The 23,675-nt window shown below is 61.5% G+C and overlaps 2 protein-coding genes across 3 annotated transcripts; both read left to right on the top strand.

The window, feature by feature from the left end:
- Positions 1-3,622: 3,622 nt before the first annotated feature.
- On the top strand, positions 3,623-12,293 carry MVD (mevalonate diphosphate decarboxylase). Of its 2 annotated transcripts, none has more exons than XM_001488033.5 (10): positions 3,623-3,911; positions 6,128-6,198; positions 6,852-6,966; positions 7,251-7,397; positions 8,331-8,530; positions 8,808-8,882; positions 9,100-9,318; positions 9,708-9,823; positions 10,770-10,878; positions 11,549-12,293. In XM_001488033.5, the coding sequence occupies exons 1-10, from the start codon at positions 3,842-3,844 to the stop codon at positions 11,627-11,629; spliced, it is 1,203 nt and encodes a 400-aa protein (XP_001488083.1). In that variant the 5' UTR covers positions 3,623-3,841; the 3' UTR covers positions 11,630-12,293. The 2 variants fall into 2 exon arrangements, with proteins under 2 accessions (XP_001488083.1, XP_014593934.1); XM_014738448.3 differs by having other exon boundaries at positions 10,749-10,878.
- A 1,038-nt stretch (positions 12,294-13,331) lies between these two features.
- Positions 13,332-22,777, top strand: CYBA (cytochrome b-245 alpha chain). Its single transcript, XM_014738449.3, has 6 exons — positions 13,332-13,493; positions 19,059-19,128; positions 19,606-19,680; positions 19,942-20,025; positions 20,581-20,662; positions 22,499-22,777. The coding sequence occupies exons 1-6, from the start codon at positions 13,436-13,438 to the stop codon at positions 22,712-22,714; spliced, it is 585 nt and encodes a 194-aa protein (XP_014593935.1). The 5' UTR covers positions 13,332-13,435; the 3' UTR covers positions 22,715-22,777.
- The last annotated feature ends 898 nt before the right edge of the window (positions 22,778-23,675 follow it).

Below are 23,675 nucleotides of genomic sequence, written 5' to 3'. Positions count from 1 at the left end.
GGACCATGCAGACAGATAAGGCCAGGCCTCAGGCGCCCGTCCTGGCAGGGACAACCTCTTTGTGTCTCCACATCGTGGTGACGACCACACAGGAGTGCCCCGTGCTCTGGTGAAAGCTCCGCTGTTGTCATCTTGAAATTCTTCAAACAAGAACAAGGGGCCCACATTTTCATTTGCACTGGGCCCCTCAAATGATGTCACTGATCCTGCACTCCAGGATGGATTAACAAAGACAAGAATAATGAAATGATGGAGGGGAGCCTCAACACTCAACGTTCCGTCAGTGACATATTCTCCCTCCTCCATGCTCAGCTCCACTTCCCCACTTGGGGGACTTCATCTTGTGCTGCCTCTATCATCATTTGATTCTGAGTTCAAAACGCCACTTTCAAGGCATTATGCCCGGTTCAAAGAGTGTATTTTGGTTCCAAAACTGAAGGGCAAATATTTTTAGATTAGCAGTTCAGCAAAGATGACATCCATGGCTCTGAAACGAGGAGCACGTTAGTCACCCTCGGACAACAGGAGAACCCATTCCAGTCAATAAACCTAAAGCAGCCGGGAGCCAGACTCCCTCCCCTCTGAGCCCTCAACTCATACCCCTGCCCCTGGCAGTTCAGACACAAGCTCGGCACAATCAGACGGCCTTGCTGAGGCGTCACCGGCTGCAGGCAAGTGCACGTGTGCCCAGTGTACTGTGATGAGCTTTGACATCTGTGCACGCCTGTGAAGCCGTCACGCCAGTCGACACGACACATCCCACCACTGACACGACACATCCCACCCTCTGTAAGTTTCCTCGTCGTGCCCCTTCGCACCCCCTCTGCCCCCGCCCCTCAGCCCACACCAGAACCACTGATCTACTTCCTGCCCCGGCAGGTTAGTCGGCATCTTCTAGAGCTGTTAAGAGGGAATCTGCCATGATCTTTCACCCACCTTGCCCTCAGGCTCTGCTCCCAGGCCCTCCTCCCATCACACTCCTCGAGGCCTCACACTGCTTTTATTGCCCCCTCCACTGCTGGCCCGGCTCTTCCATCACACACGAATTACCATGGTCTGCGTCGCAACAGACGACAGACGCCACCGACTATCACAGCCTACAGCCTACAGACGTCGGACGTCACCGACTGCCGAGATAAGCTTTTAGGGGTCTCCCTGCCTGGAGGGGGTCCTTGCTCCAACTCATCCATGTCACCAATCGTTTCTGCTCTCAAGATACAGTGACAACCGAGTCGTTCTGCAGACTGAAAGGCAGCCCTGTCTCTGCTGTGGGACCTCGGCAGTCCCAGCATCTTCCGTGAGTCACTGCCTCCCCTGGGGCCTCTGGAGCAGGTCTCTGCTGTACTGTTGTTCACTTGTCAGGAGCTGTCTCATCTCCACTACGAGGCTGTCACCTCCTGCCTCACCTGATGCTGTGCCCTGCTGGAGGGGGACCCCAATAAAAGCTAGCGAATGAACAGAGAGGAGCATACACAACTTCAGCAAGGTTCAGAAGAGACTCCGAGGCTCAGGACTTTTGTTCTGTGATTATTAAAAAGCTCTATACTTGGCCGGCCCGGTGGCGCAGCAGTTAAGTGTGCACGTTCCACTTCAGTGGCCCAGGGTTCGCCAGTTTGGATCCCGGTGCGGACACGGCACCGCTTGGCACGCCATGCTGTGGCAGGTGTCCCACACATAAAGTAAAGGAAGATGGGCATGGATGTTATCTCAGGGCCAGTCTTCCTCAGCAAACAGAGGAGGATTGGCAGCAGATGTTAGCTGAGGGCTAATCTTCCTCAGCAAAAAAGAATTGGCAGTAGTTAGCTCAGAGCTGATCTTCCTCAAAATAAAAAATAAAATAAAATAAAATAAAGAAAGCTCTCCAACCACTCCTGGAAGAGGGAGAGAACGGAAGGATAATTCTGAAAGCCTGAAAGCAGGAAGGCCGGCCAGGGGGCCTTCAGACCAGTGCTCACGCCAAGTGCCGGCCGGGCTCTGGTCCCGGCCCTTCCCGGTCTCGGCCGCTCTGTACGCGGTGATCTTTCCGTTTCTGCTGCTGCCCCGCTGCCCTCTCCTGCCCTCTCCCCCAGGGTGCTGGCAGGTACTCCGCAGCTGGAAATGCTCGGCCCCAGCCAAGTCGGCCCTGGATCCCCACAACACTGACTTTGTCCTGTGAAGAGTAGTGCCCCTTAGAGATGGAACTGGGCGTGAGAACAGCAAGGTGGGCATAGGTGCAGCGCTGCTCAGCCTGCAACAGAGCAGGGCCCGCCACGAGCTGGCAGCGGCCGACGCACCGGGACCCTGGACTGGTCGGGGTTCTCAAAGCGAGTGGTAGAGGCTGGAGGTTCACTTTTTGATGACGAGCTGGGCAAATTATGGGACTTCCAGACAACAAAACCGGGGAGCTCTTTTGTAGGAATCGGATGTTCTCCAAGAAACACATAAGAGGAAACAACAGGGTGGGGAGAAAGCTATTTGCCTGTATGATGCATAAAATGTTGACGGATGGGTACACAGAGAATGGACAACACTGACACTTCCGGGAACAGAACTGGGTGGCCCAGGCCAGGGTGGGAGACTTCACATTGCGGACTCCTATCTTGACTGACACTGCAATCACTTTACAGCTAAAAATAAATTTTTATGAAGAGAAGGGGGAAACTGGGAGTTATTGCTTGATATGGAGTTTCAGTTCAGGATATCGAAAAAGTTCTGGAGATGCATGGTGGCGACGGTTGCACAACGGGAATGTGCTTAATGCCACACAGTTGTACATTAAACGGGGTTAAGACGGTAAAAGTTACACTACGTCTATTTTACCACAATAGAAAACCCAAGGCAATACAAATGCGGCAATCCACTTCAACCGTGGAAAAAGAGTCCTTGCTCAAACGGAGCTTCAGAAGGGGAGTGGGGTTTGAAGGCGCCCATCTCTGAAGCAGCTCATCCCTTAGCAGCCGCCCACCCAGCGGCACTGATCCGCCGATGGGGCGGGGAGCCCGTAGGAACCCCGGGCGGCGTGACGGGGGAGACCCTCAGATTGTGGTGCGCGGGGAGACCCCGGCTGGGGGGGGCAGGTGACTCTTACGCTGCGGGGATACCCCGGGCGGCGGGGCGCGGGGGACCCTTACGCTGCAGGGAGACCCCAGGCGGCGGGGCGTGGAGGACCCTCAGGCTGCGAGGAGACCCCGGGCGGCGGGGTGCAGGGGACCCTCAGGCTGCAGGGGTGCTGGAAGGATCCCGGGCGGCGGGGCGCGGGGGACCCTTACGCTGCGAGGAGACGCCGGGGCGCCACGTCCTGGCGTGCTGGGAGCCCGCTTGCCTTTCGGCCCCGGCGGCACCCCGGCGCGGTCACTCCGAGCCTCCGGTCCAGAGCTGCTGGGGGCGTCGAACCTCTCGCGTCCCGCTCAGCCCCACCCCCGCAGAGGGCCAGCCTCCCGTCTCAGCCCAGGATCACCCACCAGAGAGACCCCCTCAGCCGAGGTCCCAGGCCCTCGAGGGTTGGCTACACCAAGCGCCTGCGCAGTCCCGGCGCCTGGGCCCACTCCCGCCCTTGGGGAGGCTCCGCGCCTGCGCAGAGTCAGCGCCTGCGCGGACTCCGTGTCTGGATAGGTTCCCGCGCCTGCGCAGAGCCAGCGCCTGCGCGGACTCCTTGTCCGACTAGATTCCCGCGCCTGCGCAGAGCCAGTGTGTGTCCGCGGGCCAGCGGGGGCGGGCTCTACGTCGGCAGCTCATCGTCCGATCTCGCACATTGGCTGAGAGGTAGAGCGTGAGGCTGGCCCGCCGCTGGTTGGACGGCGCGTGAACATCTGGGGTCGCAGCGGCAGGCGGCAGCGGGCCGGTGGCGCCGTGCTGCTCGGACATGGCGTCGGAGAAGCCGCTGGTGGCCGTGACCTGCACCGCGCCGGTCAACATCGCGGTCATCAAGTACTGTGAGTGCGCGGGCCCGGGGCGCGGGCGTGGGGGCCGCGGACGGGGAGGCCGAAGCTCCCAGGGGCGGGTGGTGGTTGGTCCGCGTGCGGTCAGGAGACTCACCCCCGCGGGGCCGGGACGCTCTGTGGACACGGTCCCTAAGGGATGTCAAGCCCTGGGGGGCCAGGAGGCTGGGTGGACACGGTCCCTGAGGGATGTCCAGCCCCGGGGGGCCGGGAGGCTGGGTGGACACGGTCCCTGAGAGATGTCCAGCCCCGGGGGGCCGGGAGGCTGGGTGGACACGGTCCCTGAGGGATGTCCAGCCCCGGGGGGCCGGGAGGCTGGGTGGACACGGTCCCTGAGGGATGTCCGCCCTCGGGGGGCCGGGACGCTCAGTGGACACGGTCCCTAATGGACGTCCAGCCCCGGGGGGCCGGGATGCTCCGTGGACACGGTCTGACACAGAATGTCCATCCTCGAGGATCTTGCCCACCTTGCCTTAGCATGTTGTCCGTTCCAGAATGCTCGGTAAATGGAATCATGCAGGACACAGTTTTGAGATTGGCTGTTTTCACTCCTAGTTCTGGAGGTTGGTCCGGGTGGCTGCGGGCACCCGTACTTCCCTCCTTTAGCGCTGGGTCCTGTTCCTGGGGTGGACCAGCGCAGGGTGCTTCGCAAACTTGGAAAGGTAGCTAGCTGCTCGTTTCCACTTTGGCACTCTTGCGAATGAAGCTGCTGTAAACTTTTGTGTGTGGGTTTGTGTGTGACCCTAAGTTTTCATTCTTCTGGGATAAATGCCCAGGAGTGCAACGCCTGGGTGTAGGGGTTTTTTCAAGCAAACCATTAGGCTGTGTTCCCAGTGGCTGTACCATTTCCGTTCCCAAACAGCTGTGTGTGATCCGCAGCTTTGGCATTTGGCGCTGTCTCTGGTGTCAGTCAGCCGATCTGATAGGTGTGTGGCACTATCTCATTGTGGGTTTTGTTTGCATTTTCTGCTGGCCAGTGGCGTTGGGCACCTTCTCAGGGCTTATTTGCCACCCATGTGTGTCCTCTTCGGTGAAGTGTCACTTCGTGTCATTGGTCCATGTTCTGCTTGGCTGTGTGCTTTTTACTATTGAGTGTTGAGGTCGTTGTGTATTCCAGGTGCTGATCCTTTGTGGGATGTGAAGATGGCAGATATTTTCTCCCAGGCTGTGGCTTGTCTTTTTATCCTCCTCACAGGGTCTTTCAAAGAGTCAAAGTTTGTAGAATTTTGGTGCAGTCCAATGTGTCCCTTTTTCCATTTATGGATCATGTTTCTGGTGTCAAGCCCAAGACCTCTCTGCCAGCCCTACATCTGGAAGACTTTCTCCTGTGTTTTTTCTGAGTTTTATAGTTTTACGTGTTGAATTTGTCTGCGATGCCTTTTGAGTTATTTTTGTGTGAGGTCTGAGACTTGGGCCCAGGTCCCGTTTTTGGCCTGTGGGTGTCCACTTACTCCAGCAGCGTTTGCTGTGAAGGCCGTTCCTCCGCCATTGAATTGTTTTTGCACCTTTGTCAAAAACCAGGTCGGGGTACGTATGTGGGTCTCTTTCTGGGCTGTCACAGATCACCCGCCAGGTGTTAGTCTTTACTGTGTCCTGTCGCTGTCCGCCGTCCCCAGAGACCCCCACAGAAGAGTGCAGCGCGTTGTGTGTGCTTCACGAAGAGTTTAGATCTCTTGGTCTTTCAGGAAGGTTTCCCATGTCTGCTCTGAGCTGCCAGGAGTGGAAATGCTCGGCAGAGTGGGGTGATTCTGTGTCTCCAGGGAGTATGGGCAGGGAGATGTGAGGAGTTTTCCGTAACTGCGGCCCCTCCTCTTGGGGAGGAGACGGCAAGAGCCTGACAGTCAGAGCGCCCAGCACCTGCTAGCCTTAGGCAAATCCAAGGTGATTTGTCAAATGAGCGAAAGAAGATAAAACAGAAGCAATGAAGCAGGGAGATGGACTGGCCTCCAGCTCAAATCTGGGACCTGGAGCTCAGTCAACTGAGGAGCAATCCAGGAGGCCTGCCTGAAGGCGGGGGCACAGCAGGAAGAGGAATCAGATTGTGCAGTGAGAGAACAGGGTCTAGGGGGATGGGGCAGCTGTAGGATGGGAGTAGGGGTGACTGGGGAATTCAGGTGGGGAGGGGTGGGGCACTGGTGGATGAGGGCAAGAGTGCACTGGTTTGCAGGGCCGGGAAACTGACTGACTTTGCCTTGGGTTGTCTGTTCCAGGGGGAAAGCGAGATGAGGAGCTGATCTTGCCCATCAACTCCTCTCTGAGTGTCACTTTGCACCAGGACCAGGTTAGTGTGGGCTGGACTGGCAGTAAGCACCAAAATACATTTTTTTTTTTGGTGAGGAACATTTTCTCTGAGCTAAAATCTGTGCCAATCTTCCTCTGTTTCTTGTATGTGAGATTCCCACCACAGCATAGCTTGATGACCGGTGTGTAGGTCTGTGCCCAGGATCCAAACCGGGTTAAGTGGAACTTACCCACTACGCCACTGGGCCGGCCCCAAAATAAATATTTACTAAACTTTTGTTAAACTTTTTTAAACAGTTGGTAGCAACTTATCCCCAGCCAGTGAGCAATGTCCATTCCATCGCCCGCCGTTCTAGAGGCTCATGGCGCGCACACGCAGACCCCTGTGCCCCCGGCTCTCCTCTGGAGGTCCGCGTCCCCTCCTTCCCCCAGCCCAGCTCTGGGGCTCTGCTGTGGGAGTGGAAGTGTGGGCCGCGTCCTGTGTGGCGAGCCGGCCTGGGCGAGCCTGCCCCGTGTCTGCCGGCCTTCCCCACCACCTGGCGTGGCCGCCCTGGCCTTCACCTCCCTGTGTCCCGGCAAGGCCGCCCCCGCCCCCGAGCAGGCGCCTGGGAAGGGCTGTGGAGGACAGGCCTCCCCTGCAGATCGGGGTTGGCCGGCACCTGCCCTGAAGTGGCCCTGCGTTTTCTTTCTCAGTTAAAAACCACCACGACGGCTGCCATCAGCAAGGACTTCACCGAGGACCGGATTTGGCTGAATGGCCGGGAGGAGGACGTGGGGCAGCCACGCCTGCAGGCCTGCCTGAGGGAGAGTGAGTGGGGGCCGCGGGGCCGGCCGGGTGAGGCCTGCTCCTCCCCCTGGCGCTCCCTTGCCCTGGGCACTGAGGGTGCTGCTGCCGCTTCACCCCACCTGGCTGCCCGCGCCCTGGGCACAGTGCAGTGCCTGTCAGCACCGGCCAGCTTCGGGTCTGGGGTCTGGGCCTTGCCCCGAGAAGGAGGTCGCAGCTGTGCCCCCGCCCTCCCTGACCCACGACAGCCCAGGCGCCAGGAGCAGGTGGGGGCCGGCTCTGCCCGGTGACCGTGCCCCTCCCCGCAGTTCGCCGCCTGGCCCGGAAGCGGAGGAGCGCTGGTGACGAGGACCTGCTTCCCCTCAGCCTCAGCTACAAGGTGCACGTCGCGTCGGTGAACAACTTCCCCACGGCTGCAGGCCTGGCCTCCTCAGCAGCCGGCTATGCCTGCCTAGGTGGGTGCCCGCAGGGAGACCCGGCCCCCCAGTGCTGTGCTGCGGCTCCTGGCGTCTTATGCTCTGGCAGCCCTCAGGGAGCCCGCTGCACGAGGCCGAGGCCTTGGTCACTCACAGGTCTGAAGGTTCAAGTCTTCTGGGGGCTCCATGTCTAGGACCCTCTAGGTTGTACATGACAGAGATCCACCTCAAACCAGCTTACGCCTAAAGCAGGGTCAGGTTCTTGGCTTGTGTAACAGAATTCCACGGAGTGCGGCTGGCTTCAGGAGCAGCTGGCTCCAGGGTCTCTGACAGCCTTGTTAGGGATCCGTCTCTCTCCCTCTCAGTCCCAGCTCTGCTCTCCTCTGCATCGGCTTACTCTCCAGCAGGCTCATCCCGTCCCCATAGCCACTGAGACCTGTGGCCCGAGTCAACTCCTGTGCTCGGGCCTGAACCACCCTCGGTGACAGGTTGCGTGAGCCAGGCCAGGAGGGGGCTTGTGTCGAGGGGCAGAGAGCTTGCCTCATGGACCCCCATCTCCATCCTGGCATCTGACCCCTGACCGGCCCAGCGCTGCTCCCTCATGCCCCACGCTGCCGGCACCCTGTGCAGGCACGTTCCTCAGGCCCTTGCGCCTGTGTCCCTGCCCCACATGGCACCCTGAGGGCCAAGTTTGTTGTCTCTCCTCGGAGAAACTCACCCTGGCCCCTCGGCGCTCGGCCTTCAGGGCCCCCTCTGGGCAGCTCCGAGGGCTCCAGGGGTCCCGTGTCTGGCGCCTCTGAGAACACTGAGTGCGGGCCGGGGGGGTGAGTGGGCGAATGCCAACTGCGGGAGCTGGCGGCTGGAGCTCCGTCATCTCGGGATTTCTAACCTCCCGTGGGGCGAGTCCTCATGGGGCGCTGAGCAAGCCTGAGCCGGCACCCCACCCAGCCCGGCCTCCCCCTGTGCCTGCAGCCTACACCCTGGCCCAGGTCTACGGGGTCGAGGGCGACCTCTCGGAAGTGGCTCGCCGGGGCTCGGGCAGCGCCTGCCGCAGCCTGTACGGCGGCTTCGTGGAGTGGCAGATGGGGCAGCGGGCCGACGGGAAGGACAGTGTCGCCCGGCAGGTGGCCCCTGAGCTGCACTGGCCCGAACTCCGAGTCCTCATTCTCGTGGTGAGTGAGGCCGGCGTGGTGGGGTCCTTGCGGGCGTGCCAGGAGTGGCAGGGGCACGGCTTGCTTGGCTCACGGGCTCACCGGGGTGAGGAGGGGACCCCCACGGAGTGCTAGGAGGGCTGCTGACTCAGACGTCCCTGTTCCCTGAGCTGCGTCATCCCTGCCACATCCCTGGCTCCCAGCCCGCTCCCCCTCCAGTGCAGGGGAAGGACGGACGGGCCGGGATGGCACGGGTCGGGGGCCTCGGGGCATGGTCCAGGCTGTCTGCTCCTTGCAGGTGAGTGCCGAGAAGAAGCTGACGGGCAGCACGGTGGGCATGCAGACCAGCGTGGAGACCAGCCCCCTGCTCCGGGTAAGGCCAGCACGGGGGGGACGTGCAGCTCCCCAGGGCGCGTCCTGCATGTCCCAGCACACGTCCTTTGAAGCCGAGCTCGTTGCTCTGTGGGCCCTGTGGACGCTGGGCACGGAGGCCGGGTGGGGCTGCTGCCGAGCCGGAGCTCCGACCGGAGTGCGCTCTGGACACTCCGCTGTGAAGCAGCCAGCGCCTCACGGGCGGCGTGTGCCTGCAGTTCCGGGCCGAGGCGCTGGTGCCGGCGCGCATGGCGGAGATGGCCCGCTGCGTCATGGAGCGGGACTTCCAGGCCTTCGGCCAGCTGACCATGAAGGACAGCAACCAGTTCCACGCCACCTGTCTGGACACCTTCCCGCCCATCTCTTACCTCAACGACACCTCCAGGTGCATCATCCACCTGGTGCACCGCTTCAATGCCCACCACGGGCAGACCAAGGTGAGTGAGGGGCAGGCGGGGGCCGGCGCTGACCCTGCCCCCTTGGAAAGCGCGGGCACTCCTGAGGGAGGAGCTGCAGTGAGACCAGGTGGTGACACGTGCGAGGGGTCTGTGACAGGGCCTCGCAGAGCCTGCTGGGCGCTGCTGCACAGGGCGCCGGCAGTTCCTGTCCTGTCATTTCGTTTTGGTTGGACTACCCCCGGGGGATCGCAGCCCACACATCGAGGCTCTGGTGTGGGAAGCCCCTCACTCACCCCACCACCCCACTCCAGCTTGGCCCCGTTGGCGCCTGGGAGCTGGTCTAGGCCCCAGCCCAGGGGTGGGAGGCCCGGGTCTCCAAGGCAGATGAGAGCCACCGTGCAGGCTGTAATGCTGACCTGCATTTCCAGGTGGCATACACGTTTGACGCGGGCCCCAACGCCGTGATCTTCACCCTGGACGATACCATGGCTGAGTTTGTGGCTGCCGTGAGGCACAGCTTCCCCCCTGAGTCGAATGGAGACAAGTGAGTCTCATGGGTGCCCCCATTTGGGAGGCCATGGAGGGAAGAGCAGGGTCTTCTGCCGAGATCGGGGTGCAGAAAGGGGCGTCCGCAGCAGGCGTTGATTCCCCGGGGACGACAGGCAGTATGTCACCAAGTGTGCCTAGCTGTGATCACAGACACCTCACCATCACATCCCAGCGCCGTGGTCACACACACACGCACCTGCGTGCAGCGTCACAGCTCCTGTGTGGACGTGCCTGCGGCCTCGCTGTCACGGCCGTTTAGATTCCTTCCATCCAGCTGTTCTGACGTCCTGTCTCCTCAGTGTGGGGACACCTGCTTGCGGGATGTGCTGCAAGTGTGTGGGCTCCTCTCGTCTGTCACTGTCACGGGGCAGGACTGACTTCTTGGGGTGGGCGGGGATCCTCACCTCCCCCGGGTGGGATGGCTCTGGAGGCTGGGCCCTCTGAGCTCATTGCCCTGTCCCCCAAGGGGTGGTTCACAGGTTCTCACTGTCCTGAGGGACCTGGGACAGACATGCCCCTGGGCTGAGGTGTTTCCTTCTTAAGTGGAGCTGTCCCACTGGGCATAACGGTAGCTGTGGGCCAGGCATGCAAGGAAAGACCCCAAAACCTCGCAAGGTTTTCTGAATCCCTCCCCTCACATGCCCCAGGCAGGCCCTTGGCCAGCCCTGCTTAGCGTTGTGTGTGTGTGGGAACACAGGTAACGCACGGTGGACCGTCTTGCGCGCTGTGAAGTGTACAGTGCAGCAGCATTAAATACAGTCAGCGTGCAACCAGCACCTCAGTCTAGTTCCAGAACTTTTCATCAACCCAAAAGAAACCCCGTACCTGTTGGCAGGCACGACCCCCACCCTCAGCTGCCACTTCTGCGCTTCCTGCCATGGACCTGCCCGTTCTGTCACTTCCCATTGATGGACCCCCAGGTGTCCTGCCTCCCGTTCCAGGTTTCTGAAGGGGCTGCCCGTGAGGCCTGCCCTGCTCTCAGACGAGCTGAAAGCTGCGCTGGGCATGGAGCCTACCCCTGGCGGCATCAAATACATCATCGCCACTCAGGTGAGGCCTGGTACCCAGCCCTCAGCCTGGCACGGTGCGAGGGCGGGCACCCGCCATGCGAAGAGCTCCCTTCACCCCTGTCTCAGCGGGAAGCCGACTTGCTAACAACACAGCAGGCGCGGCAGTGACGTCCCCATCGGTTCTCAGAGGGTGCCGCCCACTGCAGTCTGTTTCCTTCAGTCGCTCGCTCGCCTTCAAGGCGGACATCTAAGGACGCCCTGCGCTGGGCGCCGCTGAGTGGGGAGAGTGGGGCTGGGGAGGCAGAGCCTCGGGGTACAGGCAGGTGCTGGGGGTCCTGGGGACCCTCAGGGCTCATGCACACCCCCCCACCCAGGAGCAGATCAGGATTCCTACTCAGAGCAGGAATTTCCCTGCTGAGCCGGGATTTCCCTGGGATCCGCCCTATTTCAGGCCCCATGACCTTTGCACCCAGGCCGAGGTTTCTACTTCCGTCCTGTGACTGGCTGTCCACCCCAAGTCTGGGGGATGGGGGCTGACTGACCGGGCACTCGCAATGGGGAGACCATGTCGCTCTGCCCAGAGGAGTTGGGCACAGGGCCTGGGTGTCCCCACGTAGGTGTTAGCTTCTGCCCTGCACTTAGCCAGCAGGTTGGGGCCCACTCTGTCCCTCCCTGATCTCTGATCTGACATCAGTTCTTCTACACCCCAGGTGGGGCCCGGGCCTCAAGTCCTGGATGACCCCCACGCTCACCTCCTGGGCCCCGATGGCTTACCAAAGCCAGCTGCTTGACCGTCGCCTCTGCAGGAGCCCTGGCCGCTGCTTGGAGAAGGGGCCGCTTCGTTGGGACTGGGGAGCCAGGTGTGGCGGCCGCCGGGCTGTGCTTGCTGGGACTTGTGGGTGGCCACCTGGCTCTGGGCTGGGCAGTGGGCTGTGGCCGAGTTGGGGCAGGGGAGTGGCCACCTGCAGGTGTCCAGGCGGTCAGGAGCGGGCCCCCCATCATGTGCCTCACCTTTCCTGGCCTGCGCCCAGCGCTTTGCCGGGATAGGAGCTGGGATCAGGATCCAGACCTGGAGGATCGAGCCAACGGCGGGTGGAGCTGCCACTGCCCCCTAGGGAAGGGATCTCTGGCCCCGTGCTCTGGGGCCACTCCCACTGCCCCGGAACAGCAGCTTGATCAGTGGAGACGAGGGGGAGTCGGGCATCCATCCTCGGAGCTGGAGGACAGTCACCGTGCAGGGAGCAGCAGCCTCCGCAGGCCTCTGGAAACCTCTCCCAAGTGCTCGCAGCATGGTGGCTGCCCATGGCTCCTCTGCCCAACTGGGGAGCGGACTCGAACTCGGGCCACGAGGTGTGGATGGACCGTTTCTTTATAAGAAGACCAGTGGTGTGTCTCGGGTGGGAGGCGGGAGAGCAGCACCAAGGTGCGAGCTGGCAATAAAGCTGGTGTGGCTGACTCCTGGCTGCGTGCTTCCTCTTGGTTCCAGTGCTCCGGGGTCCCTGCTCTGAGAGGGCCTGTGCACACAGTGGGCAGCACGCACCCTGGGGCTGGCGAGGGCCTGGCAGTGTGAGGACGTGGAACATGCAGAGTTACTGACCCCGGATCTGCTGCCCAGGGAGCCGCCTTCTGCCTCTGGAGGCCCTGCGCCCCGCCTGCTTCCCAAACCGCAGTGCGGGCCTTGGGGAAGGAGCTGGGTGCCTGCGCTCTCTGACCCGCCTCTCCTCACTCCCTGGAGGGTCAGATGCCCCAGAGTGAGCAAGGCTGCAGTTGGAGCGGGTCCTGGGCTGTGACCCTGAATGGGGTGGGCGGAGGAGGCACAGGACCCAGCACTCGTGTATTTGGGATTTTCCCAGAAGCTTTGCACATCCTGGCCCCTCCCGTCAGTCCTGTGAGCAGAGGGTTGCCTGCAGTCTGACCTGGGCCACACCTGCATGATGGGGAAGTGGGCACTGGACCCACCACTGTCCTTAGTAGCTGACTTCCAGAGAGGGCAGGGCCACCCAGGCCCCAGCTCCGGGGCTCCTGGTTTGAGGCCCTGCTTCCTGGCGGGGAGCCTGCAGTGGGCACAGTGAAGGCTCCACCTTTGTAAGCCCTTCTAGGAACCCAACCTGCTCACAGGAACCACCAGGAACCACCCTTGTCCTTAGCGGCCAGGGGATGCTTGGGGACCCCGATTAACGGTGGTGGGCGAGTAGGCAGGGCAGGCAACCGGCACAAAGTGAGCATCAGAGTGGTGGCCTGCGCTCAGGTGCAGCGCGCCGGGAAGGAGGAAGTGACCGGGACGCCTGGGCCGGAGAAGCTTGCGCCGGCGCCGACCCGCCGAGGAAGCCGGCCTGATGGGGCCGGGAGGACCGCAGCCTGAGCTCCAGCCAGGCTCTCGTGGGGGCAAGGCTCCTGCGGCAGCACCCGAGTCCATCCCACCCGCCTGGCTGGGCCTGTCGCCTGGGGGCGGGGTGGGGGCGGTGCCGGAACTCCGGACCGGACGGGACGGGGCGGGGCGGGGCGGAGGGGCGGAGGGGCGGAGGGCGAGAGGCCGGGCGGGAGAGGGACCCGGAGCGCGGCCGCAGAGTCCGAGCCGAGCCGCCGCCGCCTCCGCCATGGGGCAGATCGAGTGGGCCATGTGGGCCAACGAGCAGGCGCTAGCGTCCGGCCTGAGTGAGTGCGGCGGGCCCCCGCGCTTGGGGCGGGGCTGCAGAGGGCCGGCCCAGGCTGGGCCGGGGGCGCCCAGTCCCCAGGCTGCGGCCTGGCAGTGCAGGCTGGAACCGGGGCTTGGGGAGTCAGCGACTGCAGGCTGCGGGCTGGGGAAGTGGGGGCGCTGGAGACCCCAGACTGAAGGCGGAGGAAAGGGGCGGGCTGGAGATGGGGTGGGGAGCTAGGGTCCTGAGGGGTCAGAGACCCTAGGCTGCTGGCCAGGAAGTGGGAGCGCCAGCCTGGGGTCAGGGCTTGAGACGCTGCTGCCTGGGACCTGCAGCTGTGGGGCAGCCCCTGGGCGGGGTGGGCTGGAGCGTGGCCAGGCTATCAGGGACCTCGGGCTACAGAGGGGGTTTGGAGACCCTCTCGCCCCTACAGACTCATGTGCCACCCCCTTCCCACCCCCATCCCCTGTACCCCCCACCTGACTCCTCTTCACTCCTCCACCCAGGAGTGAAAGAGGAAGTTGCAGCCCGGTGGTTTCCGGGGAGTCACCACCCCTCAGGGTTGGGAAAACCCCAGGGATGACCCGCCCCTGTGGCCCCTGGTGCCCTGGAGTGAGGGCTTTGCCCAGGGGTCATAAGGGGCTCCCTCCCTGGGGTCCTGGGCTGCACGGATGGCCTCCTCCTGCCTCCTGACCAGGAGCTTGGGCTCGGCCTGTGGGGGTGACCACTCTCCATCTGGGGCCCAGCCCGCAGTCTGTGCGGAAGGACATCTAGCATTTCACAAGGCCGCTGGAAGCCACCCAGAGTGAGCCCCTCCCAGCTCAACTCCCGGGGACTGCTTCTGGGGAGGATGGCAGGGCCCCGCCACCCTGCCAGCTTGTGTTCAGGGTTCTGCTTGAGGAGCAGTGGGGTCTGATGCCTGCTGGAATTGGAAGCAGGAACCGTTCAGGAGGGTGTAGGGTCTGAGACAAGAGGAAGCTGCTCAGAGGCTCTGCCCCCCTTGCCTCTGGGGACCTGCCCCTCCCAGGAAGGACTTGCACCCAGTGGGAGTGGGTGGGAGGAGTGTGAGAATGTGGCCATGAGGAGGGTCCCAGCCACCACCATTTACCGGGGACCCACCTTGAGGCCCCCCTGCCACCTGGGCACGGGAGGAGCCGGGGCGCAGCTCTGGGAGGGGAAGGAGCAGAGGGAGACGCAGGCTCCCCGGCTGCCCCGTCAGGTCACATTTGGGGTGGGCAGCTTTGGGCGGTGGGGCCCAGCAGTCTGTTCTGTGTCCAGACAGGTCACCCCTGTTTCGGCATCTCGAGTGGCTGAGAACTCAGTGAATCGGGTAGTTCTCACTTCTCCCCAGAGCTGTTCCTAGGCTGTCCCCCCGCCTGCTGTGGGCTGGGAGGCCTCGGATCCCCAGACCCCTGCAGACCAGCCTCCCTTCCTCCCCTGCCCCACCCCGAGAAGTAGAGGGTGACAGCAGGCAGCATGCCAAGGGCTGGGGGCCTGGGGGCTAGTCCCCGTGGGTACGGACCGTGATGGCCCAGCGGCCCGGCCATGGTGTGCCGAGTGTGTGCAGGCTTGCCCGCCCTGCCTTAGCTGGTGTCCGACCGCCATGAGGCGGGAGCTGTGCTCTCGTCCACTTTACAGACGGCGAGGTCAAGACCTGGGGAAGTGACAAGCCATGGCTCAGTTTCGGCCACTGTCCGATGGGGCCCTTCCTGCTCTGAGTTCCTCCTTGTGCTGACTTCTGTTCGTGACTCAGGATGGACTGCAGCCTCCTGGACTGCTCGGGCCCGGCCAGGCCCTGCCGACAGCTGCGTCAAACAGGCTTCCTTTTTATCGTAGAAAAAAACCATCTAATCACATCGTGTCACCTCCTGCCAAAAACCCTCCGCAGCTTCCCGTCTCGAAAGATATAGCCAGATTCTGGCCACTTTGCCACCACTGCCTCCCAGCGCCCTCCCTCCCCCTCTCTGTCCTCAGATCTCCGCTGTGCACCGCAGGGCCTTTGCAGAAGCGGCTTCTTCTGTCTGAAGCCTCCATGGCTGGCTCCTCCATTCATTTCTCAGCTCAAATGTCACCTGCTCAGAGAAGTTTTCCAGAGCACCCAATCTACATTTCCTTACGTCCCCTGTTCTAGGTCACTGCTACGTGGTGTTTATTTCTGTCCCCTCAACGAGACTGCAAGCCCCCTGAGAGCTGAGGCCTTTTCTGTCTTGTCCCTGCTGCGTCCCAGTGCCTCCTAGGAGCCGTGCACGCAGTAGGAGCTCTGTCAGGGTGCCCTCCTCCTGCTCCCTAGTGAGCTGGTGGCGTCTTGGCGCCTTCTTGCTCATGGCAGGCAGCAAACCCGAAGCTCGAGATGGGGCGATTACACCCGGGACGAGTGAGCCTGGGCGCACGGGGAGACCACCCTCCTCTCCTCCAGCTCGCGGAAGTGCTGACGCGCAGCCCGCAGTTAATGTGTCATGAGCTCAACACTGAGAATGAGACCTGCTGGCAGCCACAGCAGACTGAGGTTCAGGGTGGTACGCTGGGCCGAAGGAAGGGGCCTGGGGAAGCGGCCCGACAGGCTTGCCCGGGGCTTGGGGCCTCTGTGTGGAGAAGCGCCGAGACTGAGCTGTGTGCCGAGGCTGCAGGCCGGAGCCAGGAGGGGCTGCCTGCAGAAGCAAGAGCGGGAGAGCCAGGCTGATGGCCTCGTGGGGAAGGCGCTGCGCTCTCACCACGTTGGAGGCCACGGTTCGTTGCCCGGGCGCGGAACCACACCACCTGTGTGTGTCGCCGTGCTGTGGGGGCGGCTCACAGAGAAGAGCTAGAAGGACTTACAACCGTGCACTGAGGCTTTGGGGAGGGGAAAAAAAGAGGATGTTCCCTCAGGGCAATCCTTCCATGCAAAACAAGAAGCGCTGGACAGCTGTCCTCCGGGGAGCTCGCTGCCTGCTGCGTGGGCCTGGACGAGGATGGCCACAGACCAGGCAAACCCCAGAGCCGGCCCGTGCTGCGCACCGAGTGAGGCTGAGTCTCCTCCACCCTGGGACCTAGAAATGCAGATCCAGCGGATTCAGGACTGGAGACTCCTGCAGGCCCCCAGCAGAGGCCCCGGTGGAGCCGTGTTCTGGGGCGTCTCCTCAGCCAGGGCACGCGAGACGCAGGCAGACCCCGCTGGGTGCAGCATGCGAGCGTCCCACCCCTTGCAGAAGCAAACACTCGGAGGGAGAGTCAGCAGGCGCCACCAACAGGAGGATGTCCCTCCTCAGAACCAGCGCTTCTAGTGCCCTTTGGGAGGGACGCAGGAGTGAGGGTGCGTGTTTAAACACGTTCAAGGAGATGGAAGAATAGAAAATTATGCGACAAGAACAGGACGATGCAAAAAGTAAACTAACAGAATGTCTAGCAATAGGAAAGATGAAAAGTCAGTAAATGTTACTGGATGAAGTGAACACTGTATGGAGATGAAGAGAGAAGCAGTGAAGTGGAAGATGGATCGAAGGAAGCCTCAGGGAGTTCAGCTCAAAGAGGTGAAGGGGTGGGAAGTGGTAAACAGAACCGAGTCGTGTACGACGTACAAGACGACCCACCACAGGTAGCGTGAGGGTCTCGGGAGAGTCCGTAGAATGAAGGGGGCGACACAGAGGATCGTGGAGAGCATTTTCCAGAAATGCAGAAATCTCAGGTTGAAGCAGAAAACAAAGTCCTTTGCAGAATAAAGGAAAACAAATCCCTTCTTGGACACTTTGTAGTGACATTACAGACCATTAAAGAAAATCTTAAAGTTTATCAGAGAAAACACTGGATTGGTATCAGGCTGATTTTAGACTTCTCATCATCAATAATAGATGCCAGAAAACAATGGGATGATATCTTAGGTGCTGAGAGAAAAAGATGAATTCTATACCCAGATAAACTCATTCCAGAATGAGGGCATTTTCAGGTATCTAGAGAGTTACTACTCACAGACCCTCACTGAAAAGGCTACTAAAGGGTATGCCTCTGCAAGAGAAAAACTGAATCCAGAAGAAAGATCCAAGATACAAGAGTGAAGACACCGGTGAGTAAGTATCGACTATAATAATAACAGGCTGTGATTGAAGTTACGCATCCTAAAGCCCACATGTGGCTTAGGAAGAAGGATTTAAATTAAACAGTTCATTCAGGGCAGCAGAAGGCAGGAGAAGCAACAAGACACTGTTAAAGGGGCCGGCCCGGTGGCACAGCAGTTAAGTGCACATGGTTGGCTTCGGCGGCCCAGAGGTTCGCTGGTTTGGATCCCGGGTGCGGACAGGGCACTGCTTGGCAAGCCGTGCTGTGGCAGGCATCCCACATATAAAATAGAAGAAGATGGGCACGGATGTTAGCTCAGGGCCAGTCTTCCTCAGCAAAAAGAGGAGGATTGGTGGCAAATGTTAGCTCAGGGCTAATCTTCCTTAAAAAAAGAAAACTCAGGAGCGAGTGACCCACGCAAACCACGGGAACGGCCTTGACAGCCTTCTGTTGAGCAAGAGAAGCCAGACGTCAGGTTCTAGGTGTGATCTGGCTGGGGCCACCAGAGAGCTTTCTGGGATGATGGAAATCTTGATTTGGGGGGACGTCTCTGGGGGAACACATGTAGAATTCACCAGGCTTGGGGCGGGCCCCGTGGCCGAGTGGTTAAGTTCGCACTCTCTGCTTTGGCGACCCAGGGTTTCACGGGTTCGGATCCTGGGCATGGACATGGCACCGCTTGTCAGGCTACGCTGAGGCAGCGTCCCACATGTCACAGCTGGAAGGACTCACAACTAAAATCTACAACTATGTGCTGGGGGGATTTGGGGAGAAGAAAAAAAAAAAAGGAAGAGTGGCAACAGATGTTAGCTCAGGTGCCAATCTTTAAAAAAAAAATCACCAAGCTCACGCCTGTGCATTTTACTGTATAATAATTATACCGCCATAAGTCGTTGGAAATTCTGGGAATGGATTGTGGTGGCTGCACGACAATATAAATGTCCTTAATGCCACAGAACCGGACACTTTAAAAAGGCTAAAATGGAAAGTTTTATGTTATGTGTATTTACCACGATAAAATAATTGCAAAAAGCGAATTCCTGGGGAGAAGAGGTGCAGACCCTGCCTCTCGTCGGCCTGCAGAGAGCCAGGCCCACAGGGCTGAGGGTAAAGGGGCCGGCTAGCTGGCAAACGCCGACTGAAAGGCGGCGGTGGGAGTATTAAAATCCGACCAGCGTGCGGGGACAGGCGGGGCCCTGCGAGGTGCGAGGCCCCGGGAGCTGACGCGCAGTCAGCAGCGTGCGTGGTCTGTAAGTGCGTCCAGCAAAACCCAAAACGACAAGGGCTCGCGGGGCTCCAGCAGCGCGTCCAGGCAGAGTCCCAGCCGCCTCCTGCCTGCGGCTCCCTCAGCCCTGCCCCCGTCACGGCCGGCGCTTCCCGGGGGAGGCGTCCCCCCTTCCCCCGGGCTCTGCACCGCCTTGGGCCCCCTCCTGGGCAAAGGTGTTGACGGACTGGAGGCACCACTGTGTGGGCCGATGGACCCCAGCCCTGCAGGGATGGCCGGGCATGCCCTTCCCCGGGGGTTCCTGCTAACCCGCTTCTCCTCTGCCCGCAGTCCTCATCACCGGGGGCATCGTGGCCACTGCTGCCCAGTTCGCCCAGTGGTACTTCGGCGTGTACTCCATGTATCCTCCCAGCGTGGACCCCAGGGCGGGGTGGGGCCCGGCACCACCATGGGCAGCGCTGGCGGGCTTGGGGTAGAGATGCTGCTGCCCCTGGGGGCACAGCCCTTCACAGTGTGCCGAGAGCTGCTCAAGTCCCTGGGTCCTGGTGAGGGGGTGGGAGGCCAGTGGCCCTGAGGGCCGGTGCAGAGGCCTCAGGATGCTTGGGGTCCCCTCTGCTCCCCCCTCTATCAGCCACGCTCCCCTGCCGGCCTGGGCCTGTCCAGGAGTGCACTGGACCCTCCGTCCCCTCCTGGCCCTGCTGGCCTGGCTGTTACAGGCCCTCTGGAAGCCAAGGACAGGCAGCAAAGTGGCCACCAGGCTGTTTCCCAGCTGTGTGACCCCCAGGCAGTGGCTGCACCTTTCTGTTTTCTCATTGGCAAAGGGGGCTCAGTGTGGCCGCTCAGGCTGAGCCGGGCTCTTCCTTGACCGCGGCGTCAGTGCAGCAGGTGTGTTTGTCTGCCTGCTGGAGTACCCCCGGGGGAAGAGGAGAAAGGGCTCCACCATGGAGAGATGGTGAGTGTGTATGTCCCCCCCTCCACCGCTGCTCTGGGGTCTGTCCCAGGGCTGCGATGCTTTGCCAGTGGCCCTGCAGGAGCCTGGTCCCATCCCTCCGAGGCTCCAGTGCCAACCCGTTTGTCCTCCTGGGCGAACTGAGGCTGGTGCCCGCCCAGTTGCTGTGGCCTCATGGTCCTGGGCGGAAAGAAGTGGGGCGCCTGGGCTGGGCGGGCGGCGGGGGCGCTGAGTAGGACATGGTCTGTCCCCACCCCCACCCAGTGGACAGAAGTATATGACGAAGGTGGTGAAGTTGTTTGGGCCGCTCACCAGGAACTACTACGTCCGGGCCTTCCTGCACCTTGGGTGAGTTCCCTGGGACGCGCGGCCCTGGCCTGGCTGCCCGCACAGGAGAGCTCCAGTCCCCTCCCAGCCCAGATGTTTTTCCCAACAAAATCCCAGGTCCCAGGCTCTGCCAGAGGTCCCCAAACTTACACCCATCATCTCTCGCCATCTAACAATTCACCCCAAACCTTAGCAGCTTAAGTCAGGAGTCAGGGTCCTGGGGTCGGCTGGGCTCACCGGGGTGGCTCTGGGTGGCTGCCTCGCACACGTGTTTGTGGTTCCTGCCGGGGAGGCCGGGACACCGTGCGCCCTCCGGCTCTGGGGCTTCTTCCCAGCGTGGGGGCTGGGGGCCGAGAGCCGGTGTCCCCAGAACGGTTGCGGCCAAATCAAGGCAGAGAGCAGCTCAAGGGGCCCAAGCTGGGAAGCCCGACCTTTGGCGGGCTGGGCGTCCCCTCCGTTGGGATCCTGGGGCAGAACGCTTACGTCTGTTTTGTCCTGAGATCCTGTGGCCTCTGACCGAGGCCTGGGGCTGCAGACCCCCTCTGACTGCCCTTCTGAGCCTCCCTTCCTCCCCAGGCTGTCGGTACCTGCGGGCTTCCTGCTTGCCACCATCCTGGGGACAGCCTGCTTGGCCATCGCAAGCGGCATCTACCTGCTGGTGAGTGTCCTCTGTGGTCAGCCCCACTGGTGCTTGATACCTCGGTCCCTGAAGCTGGCTCTGCAGGGCGAGCCAAGGCCAGGAGCCTGTGTCCTTGCTCACCTCGTGGGGATGGTGACGACCGTAGCTGCTGTCTGTTGCACGCCTAGTGTGCACTGGCTGTTTCCCAGCATGTCTCCTTTGATCTGCACCACAGCCCTGCCTGGGGGCGGGAGGGGGGCGCTGTGCCCACTTCCCAGCTCAGAGAGGTGGCGGCACTGGCCCAGGGTCACACAGCCAGCTGAGGCCCAGCCTGGACTGGGACCCACTTACCAGACTCTTCTCAACTAAACCAGCCTTGCTCCCATTTGGGGGGCCGTCAGGAGACTTCCTGGGGGCTCGTTAACAGTGCAGACGCACGTGGCCGTTCTCCCAAGCTGCCCAGCAGGTTTGCGGGGGCTGAGATGTGTAGGACACCCAGAGCAGAATTTCTAGAGGGCACGGGCCCCATGCCGGCTGTTCCCCGGCCTTCCATGCCCGTCTGTTGTCTGTGCGTGTCCTTAGGAGCCCTTGGCGGGCTTGCTCCCCCGTGGGACTCCTTCCTTTCACTCAGCTCTCTGTTGCTTCTCTGGCTGCGAGTGTGTATCCCCACGTCCAGCCTCTGCACCCCCGGGGCCACCGCGCACCCCCAGCTCCCTGCCACACGCGGCTGGGCCCTGAGCCAGAATTCCTTGGGTTAAACCGGAGCGCAGGTGCCCGCCCCGCAGCGGTTCCGCCCTCTCTCAGCGCTGTGGGGCTCCAGGCACCTCCTCCGGCTTCACCGGCTCATCTTCCTCCTCCCAGACGCCGGCTCGCGGCCGTGGCCCATTTTTCTCTTAGGGTTTGTCTTTTCCTTTCTAAGTTACGGGAGTCTCCTGTGTATTTTGATTATGATCCTGCGTGAGTTTAGACCCTGTAAATGTTTTCTCCGTCCCTGTTGAGGGTCTGCCGTCTCCCCCCAGGACATCCTCCCCTGAGCAGGGCACAGACGTGCATCTGTCTGTGGGTTTATCTGCTTTATGGTTTGTGCTTGTTCAAAATGTCTTTCCCGCCCACACGCCGTGTTTTCCTGTGTTCTCTTCCATCGAGTTCATAGTTTTACTTTTCAGGATAGAATGTTCTCGTCTTCAAGTTAGGAGGTGGGATCAGAGATGTTCGTTTTATTCTTATGCTTCATAAATTATATGGTATCACGTATTTTTTAAGCTGGCAAACATTATGGGCTATACAACTAAAAGTACACATCCGCAGGCCTGCTCGGCCCGCCGCAGGGGTGCAGGGCCCAGGAGCCTGCATTTTAGGCAGTTCCGTGGGCTGCACGCTCTTCAAGCCCCAACGTGCCTGGGTGCCCCGGGAGGCTCCAGGCCGGGGTGGGTCCAGGGTGAGGGGGTGCCGCCCACCAGGGCAGAAAAGGGCACCCTGCTCTCCCTGGCCGCCCTCCTGGGCCTCGCCACCCTGCCAGCTGCCCGGCTGGCCTGACTCAGTGTGCTGGACGCCCAGGCCTGGCCTCCCTGTCCTGCCGGCGGTTGGTCCCTGGTCGTGGAATGTGCACCCGGAAGTGGTGCACAGCCCAGCGATTCCAGCCCCTTCCCCATTGTGGGCCCCTCCTGGCATGGTGAAATAGCTCGAGTTTGGGGTCAGGCAGAGCCTGGTCCTGGCTGTGTGGCCTCAGTCCAGTCACTTAACTTCTCTGAGCCGCAGTCCCTTCACGTCTTAGCAGATTCGGACTTGGATCCCGCCCTGTTCCCTGGCAGGGGTGGGGGCAGGAGTGGGGGTGGCCCCCGGGAGGCCCCTGGCCCAGCCCCTCGTGTCCTGCAGGCGGCCGTCCGTGGTGAGCAGTGGACCCCCATCGAGCCCAAACCCAAAGAGCGCCCCCAGGTCGGGACCACCATCAAGCAGCCGCCCAGCAACCCCCCGCCCCGCCCCCCAGCCGAGGCTCGCAAGAAGCTCAGCGAGGAGGAGTCCGCGGCCGCCACAAGTGTCCCCAGCGGCCCCCAGGAAAACCCCATCCCGGTGACCGATGAGGTCGTGTGACGGTGTGTGACCAGAGCCTCAAGCCGCTTCCCCAGCGGCCTCACAATAAAGAAATGAAAGCTGCGTGTGGCTCTTCCTGCAGGGGGTGCGGGGTCCCGCAGGTGCCGAGGGTCACCCTCAGAACCATGGGCCCTGTTTCCCGTTGAGTAGCAGCAGTGGTGCCATCCTTCTCAGTGTTACAGGGAATCGGGGTGTGGCATCTATTCTGTGACATACGGTACATGGAATTCCAGGTGTCTGGGTTTCTCCCTCAGAGCACCAGGGACGCCTGGGTGGAGGGAAGAGGGACAGCAGATGGGGGCGGGGCCGGGGGCGGGGAGAGCCCCTCCTCTGCTGGGGCAAGTGTCCTTCCTGCCCCCACCAGGCCAGCGAGGGGCTTCTGGCCGGTCCTCTCCCCTCACTGCAGTCCTGGTGCTGCAGACACCCCACACACCCCCCATACACACACACAGACATCACACACACACATCCATACACACACGTCACACATACACACACTATACACACACACCCAATACACATACACATCGTACACACACACGCCCCATACACATACCCCATACCTACACACACCCTATACACACACACGCATCATACACAAACACACCCATACACACACACGTCCCATACACACACATGCCCCATACACACCCCTCCCCCGTACACACACACACACCCCACGTGTGGGCTGGGCATGGTCCTCCCGGTTGCCCCTGGCTGAGGCTTGTGTGGCTTGGCCCCCACGCAGCCTGGGCAGCCCCTCCCTGTGCTGGGCTCCCCCAGGCGCCCATCTCCCAAAGCCTGGAACAGCCCTTAACCCCTCACCTCTCAGCACCTCCGACGCTCGCTGGGGGCTGGGGTCCTCTCCGTTCCGGGGAGGACATCCTGCCCTGTCGGCGACGCTCACCACTGGGCCAGTGTCTAAATGCAGCCCGGCTGGAACGGCTGCTCTGGCCTTCTG

This window comes from Equus caballus, chromosome 3, assembly GCF_041296265.1.
Source record: "Equus caballus isolate H_3958 breed thoroughbred chromosome 3, TB-T2T, whole genome shotgun sequence".
NCBI lineage: Eukaryota > Metazoa > Chordata > Mammalia > Perissodactyla > Equidae > Equus > Equus caballus.
The sequence above is the reverse complement of the archived record's forward strand: the minus strand, read 5'-3'. Positions and strand labels throughout refer to the sequence as shown.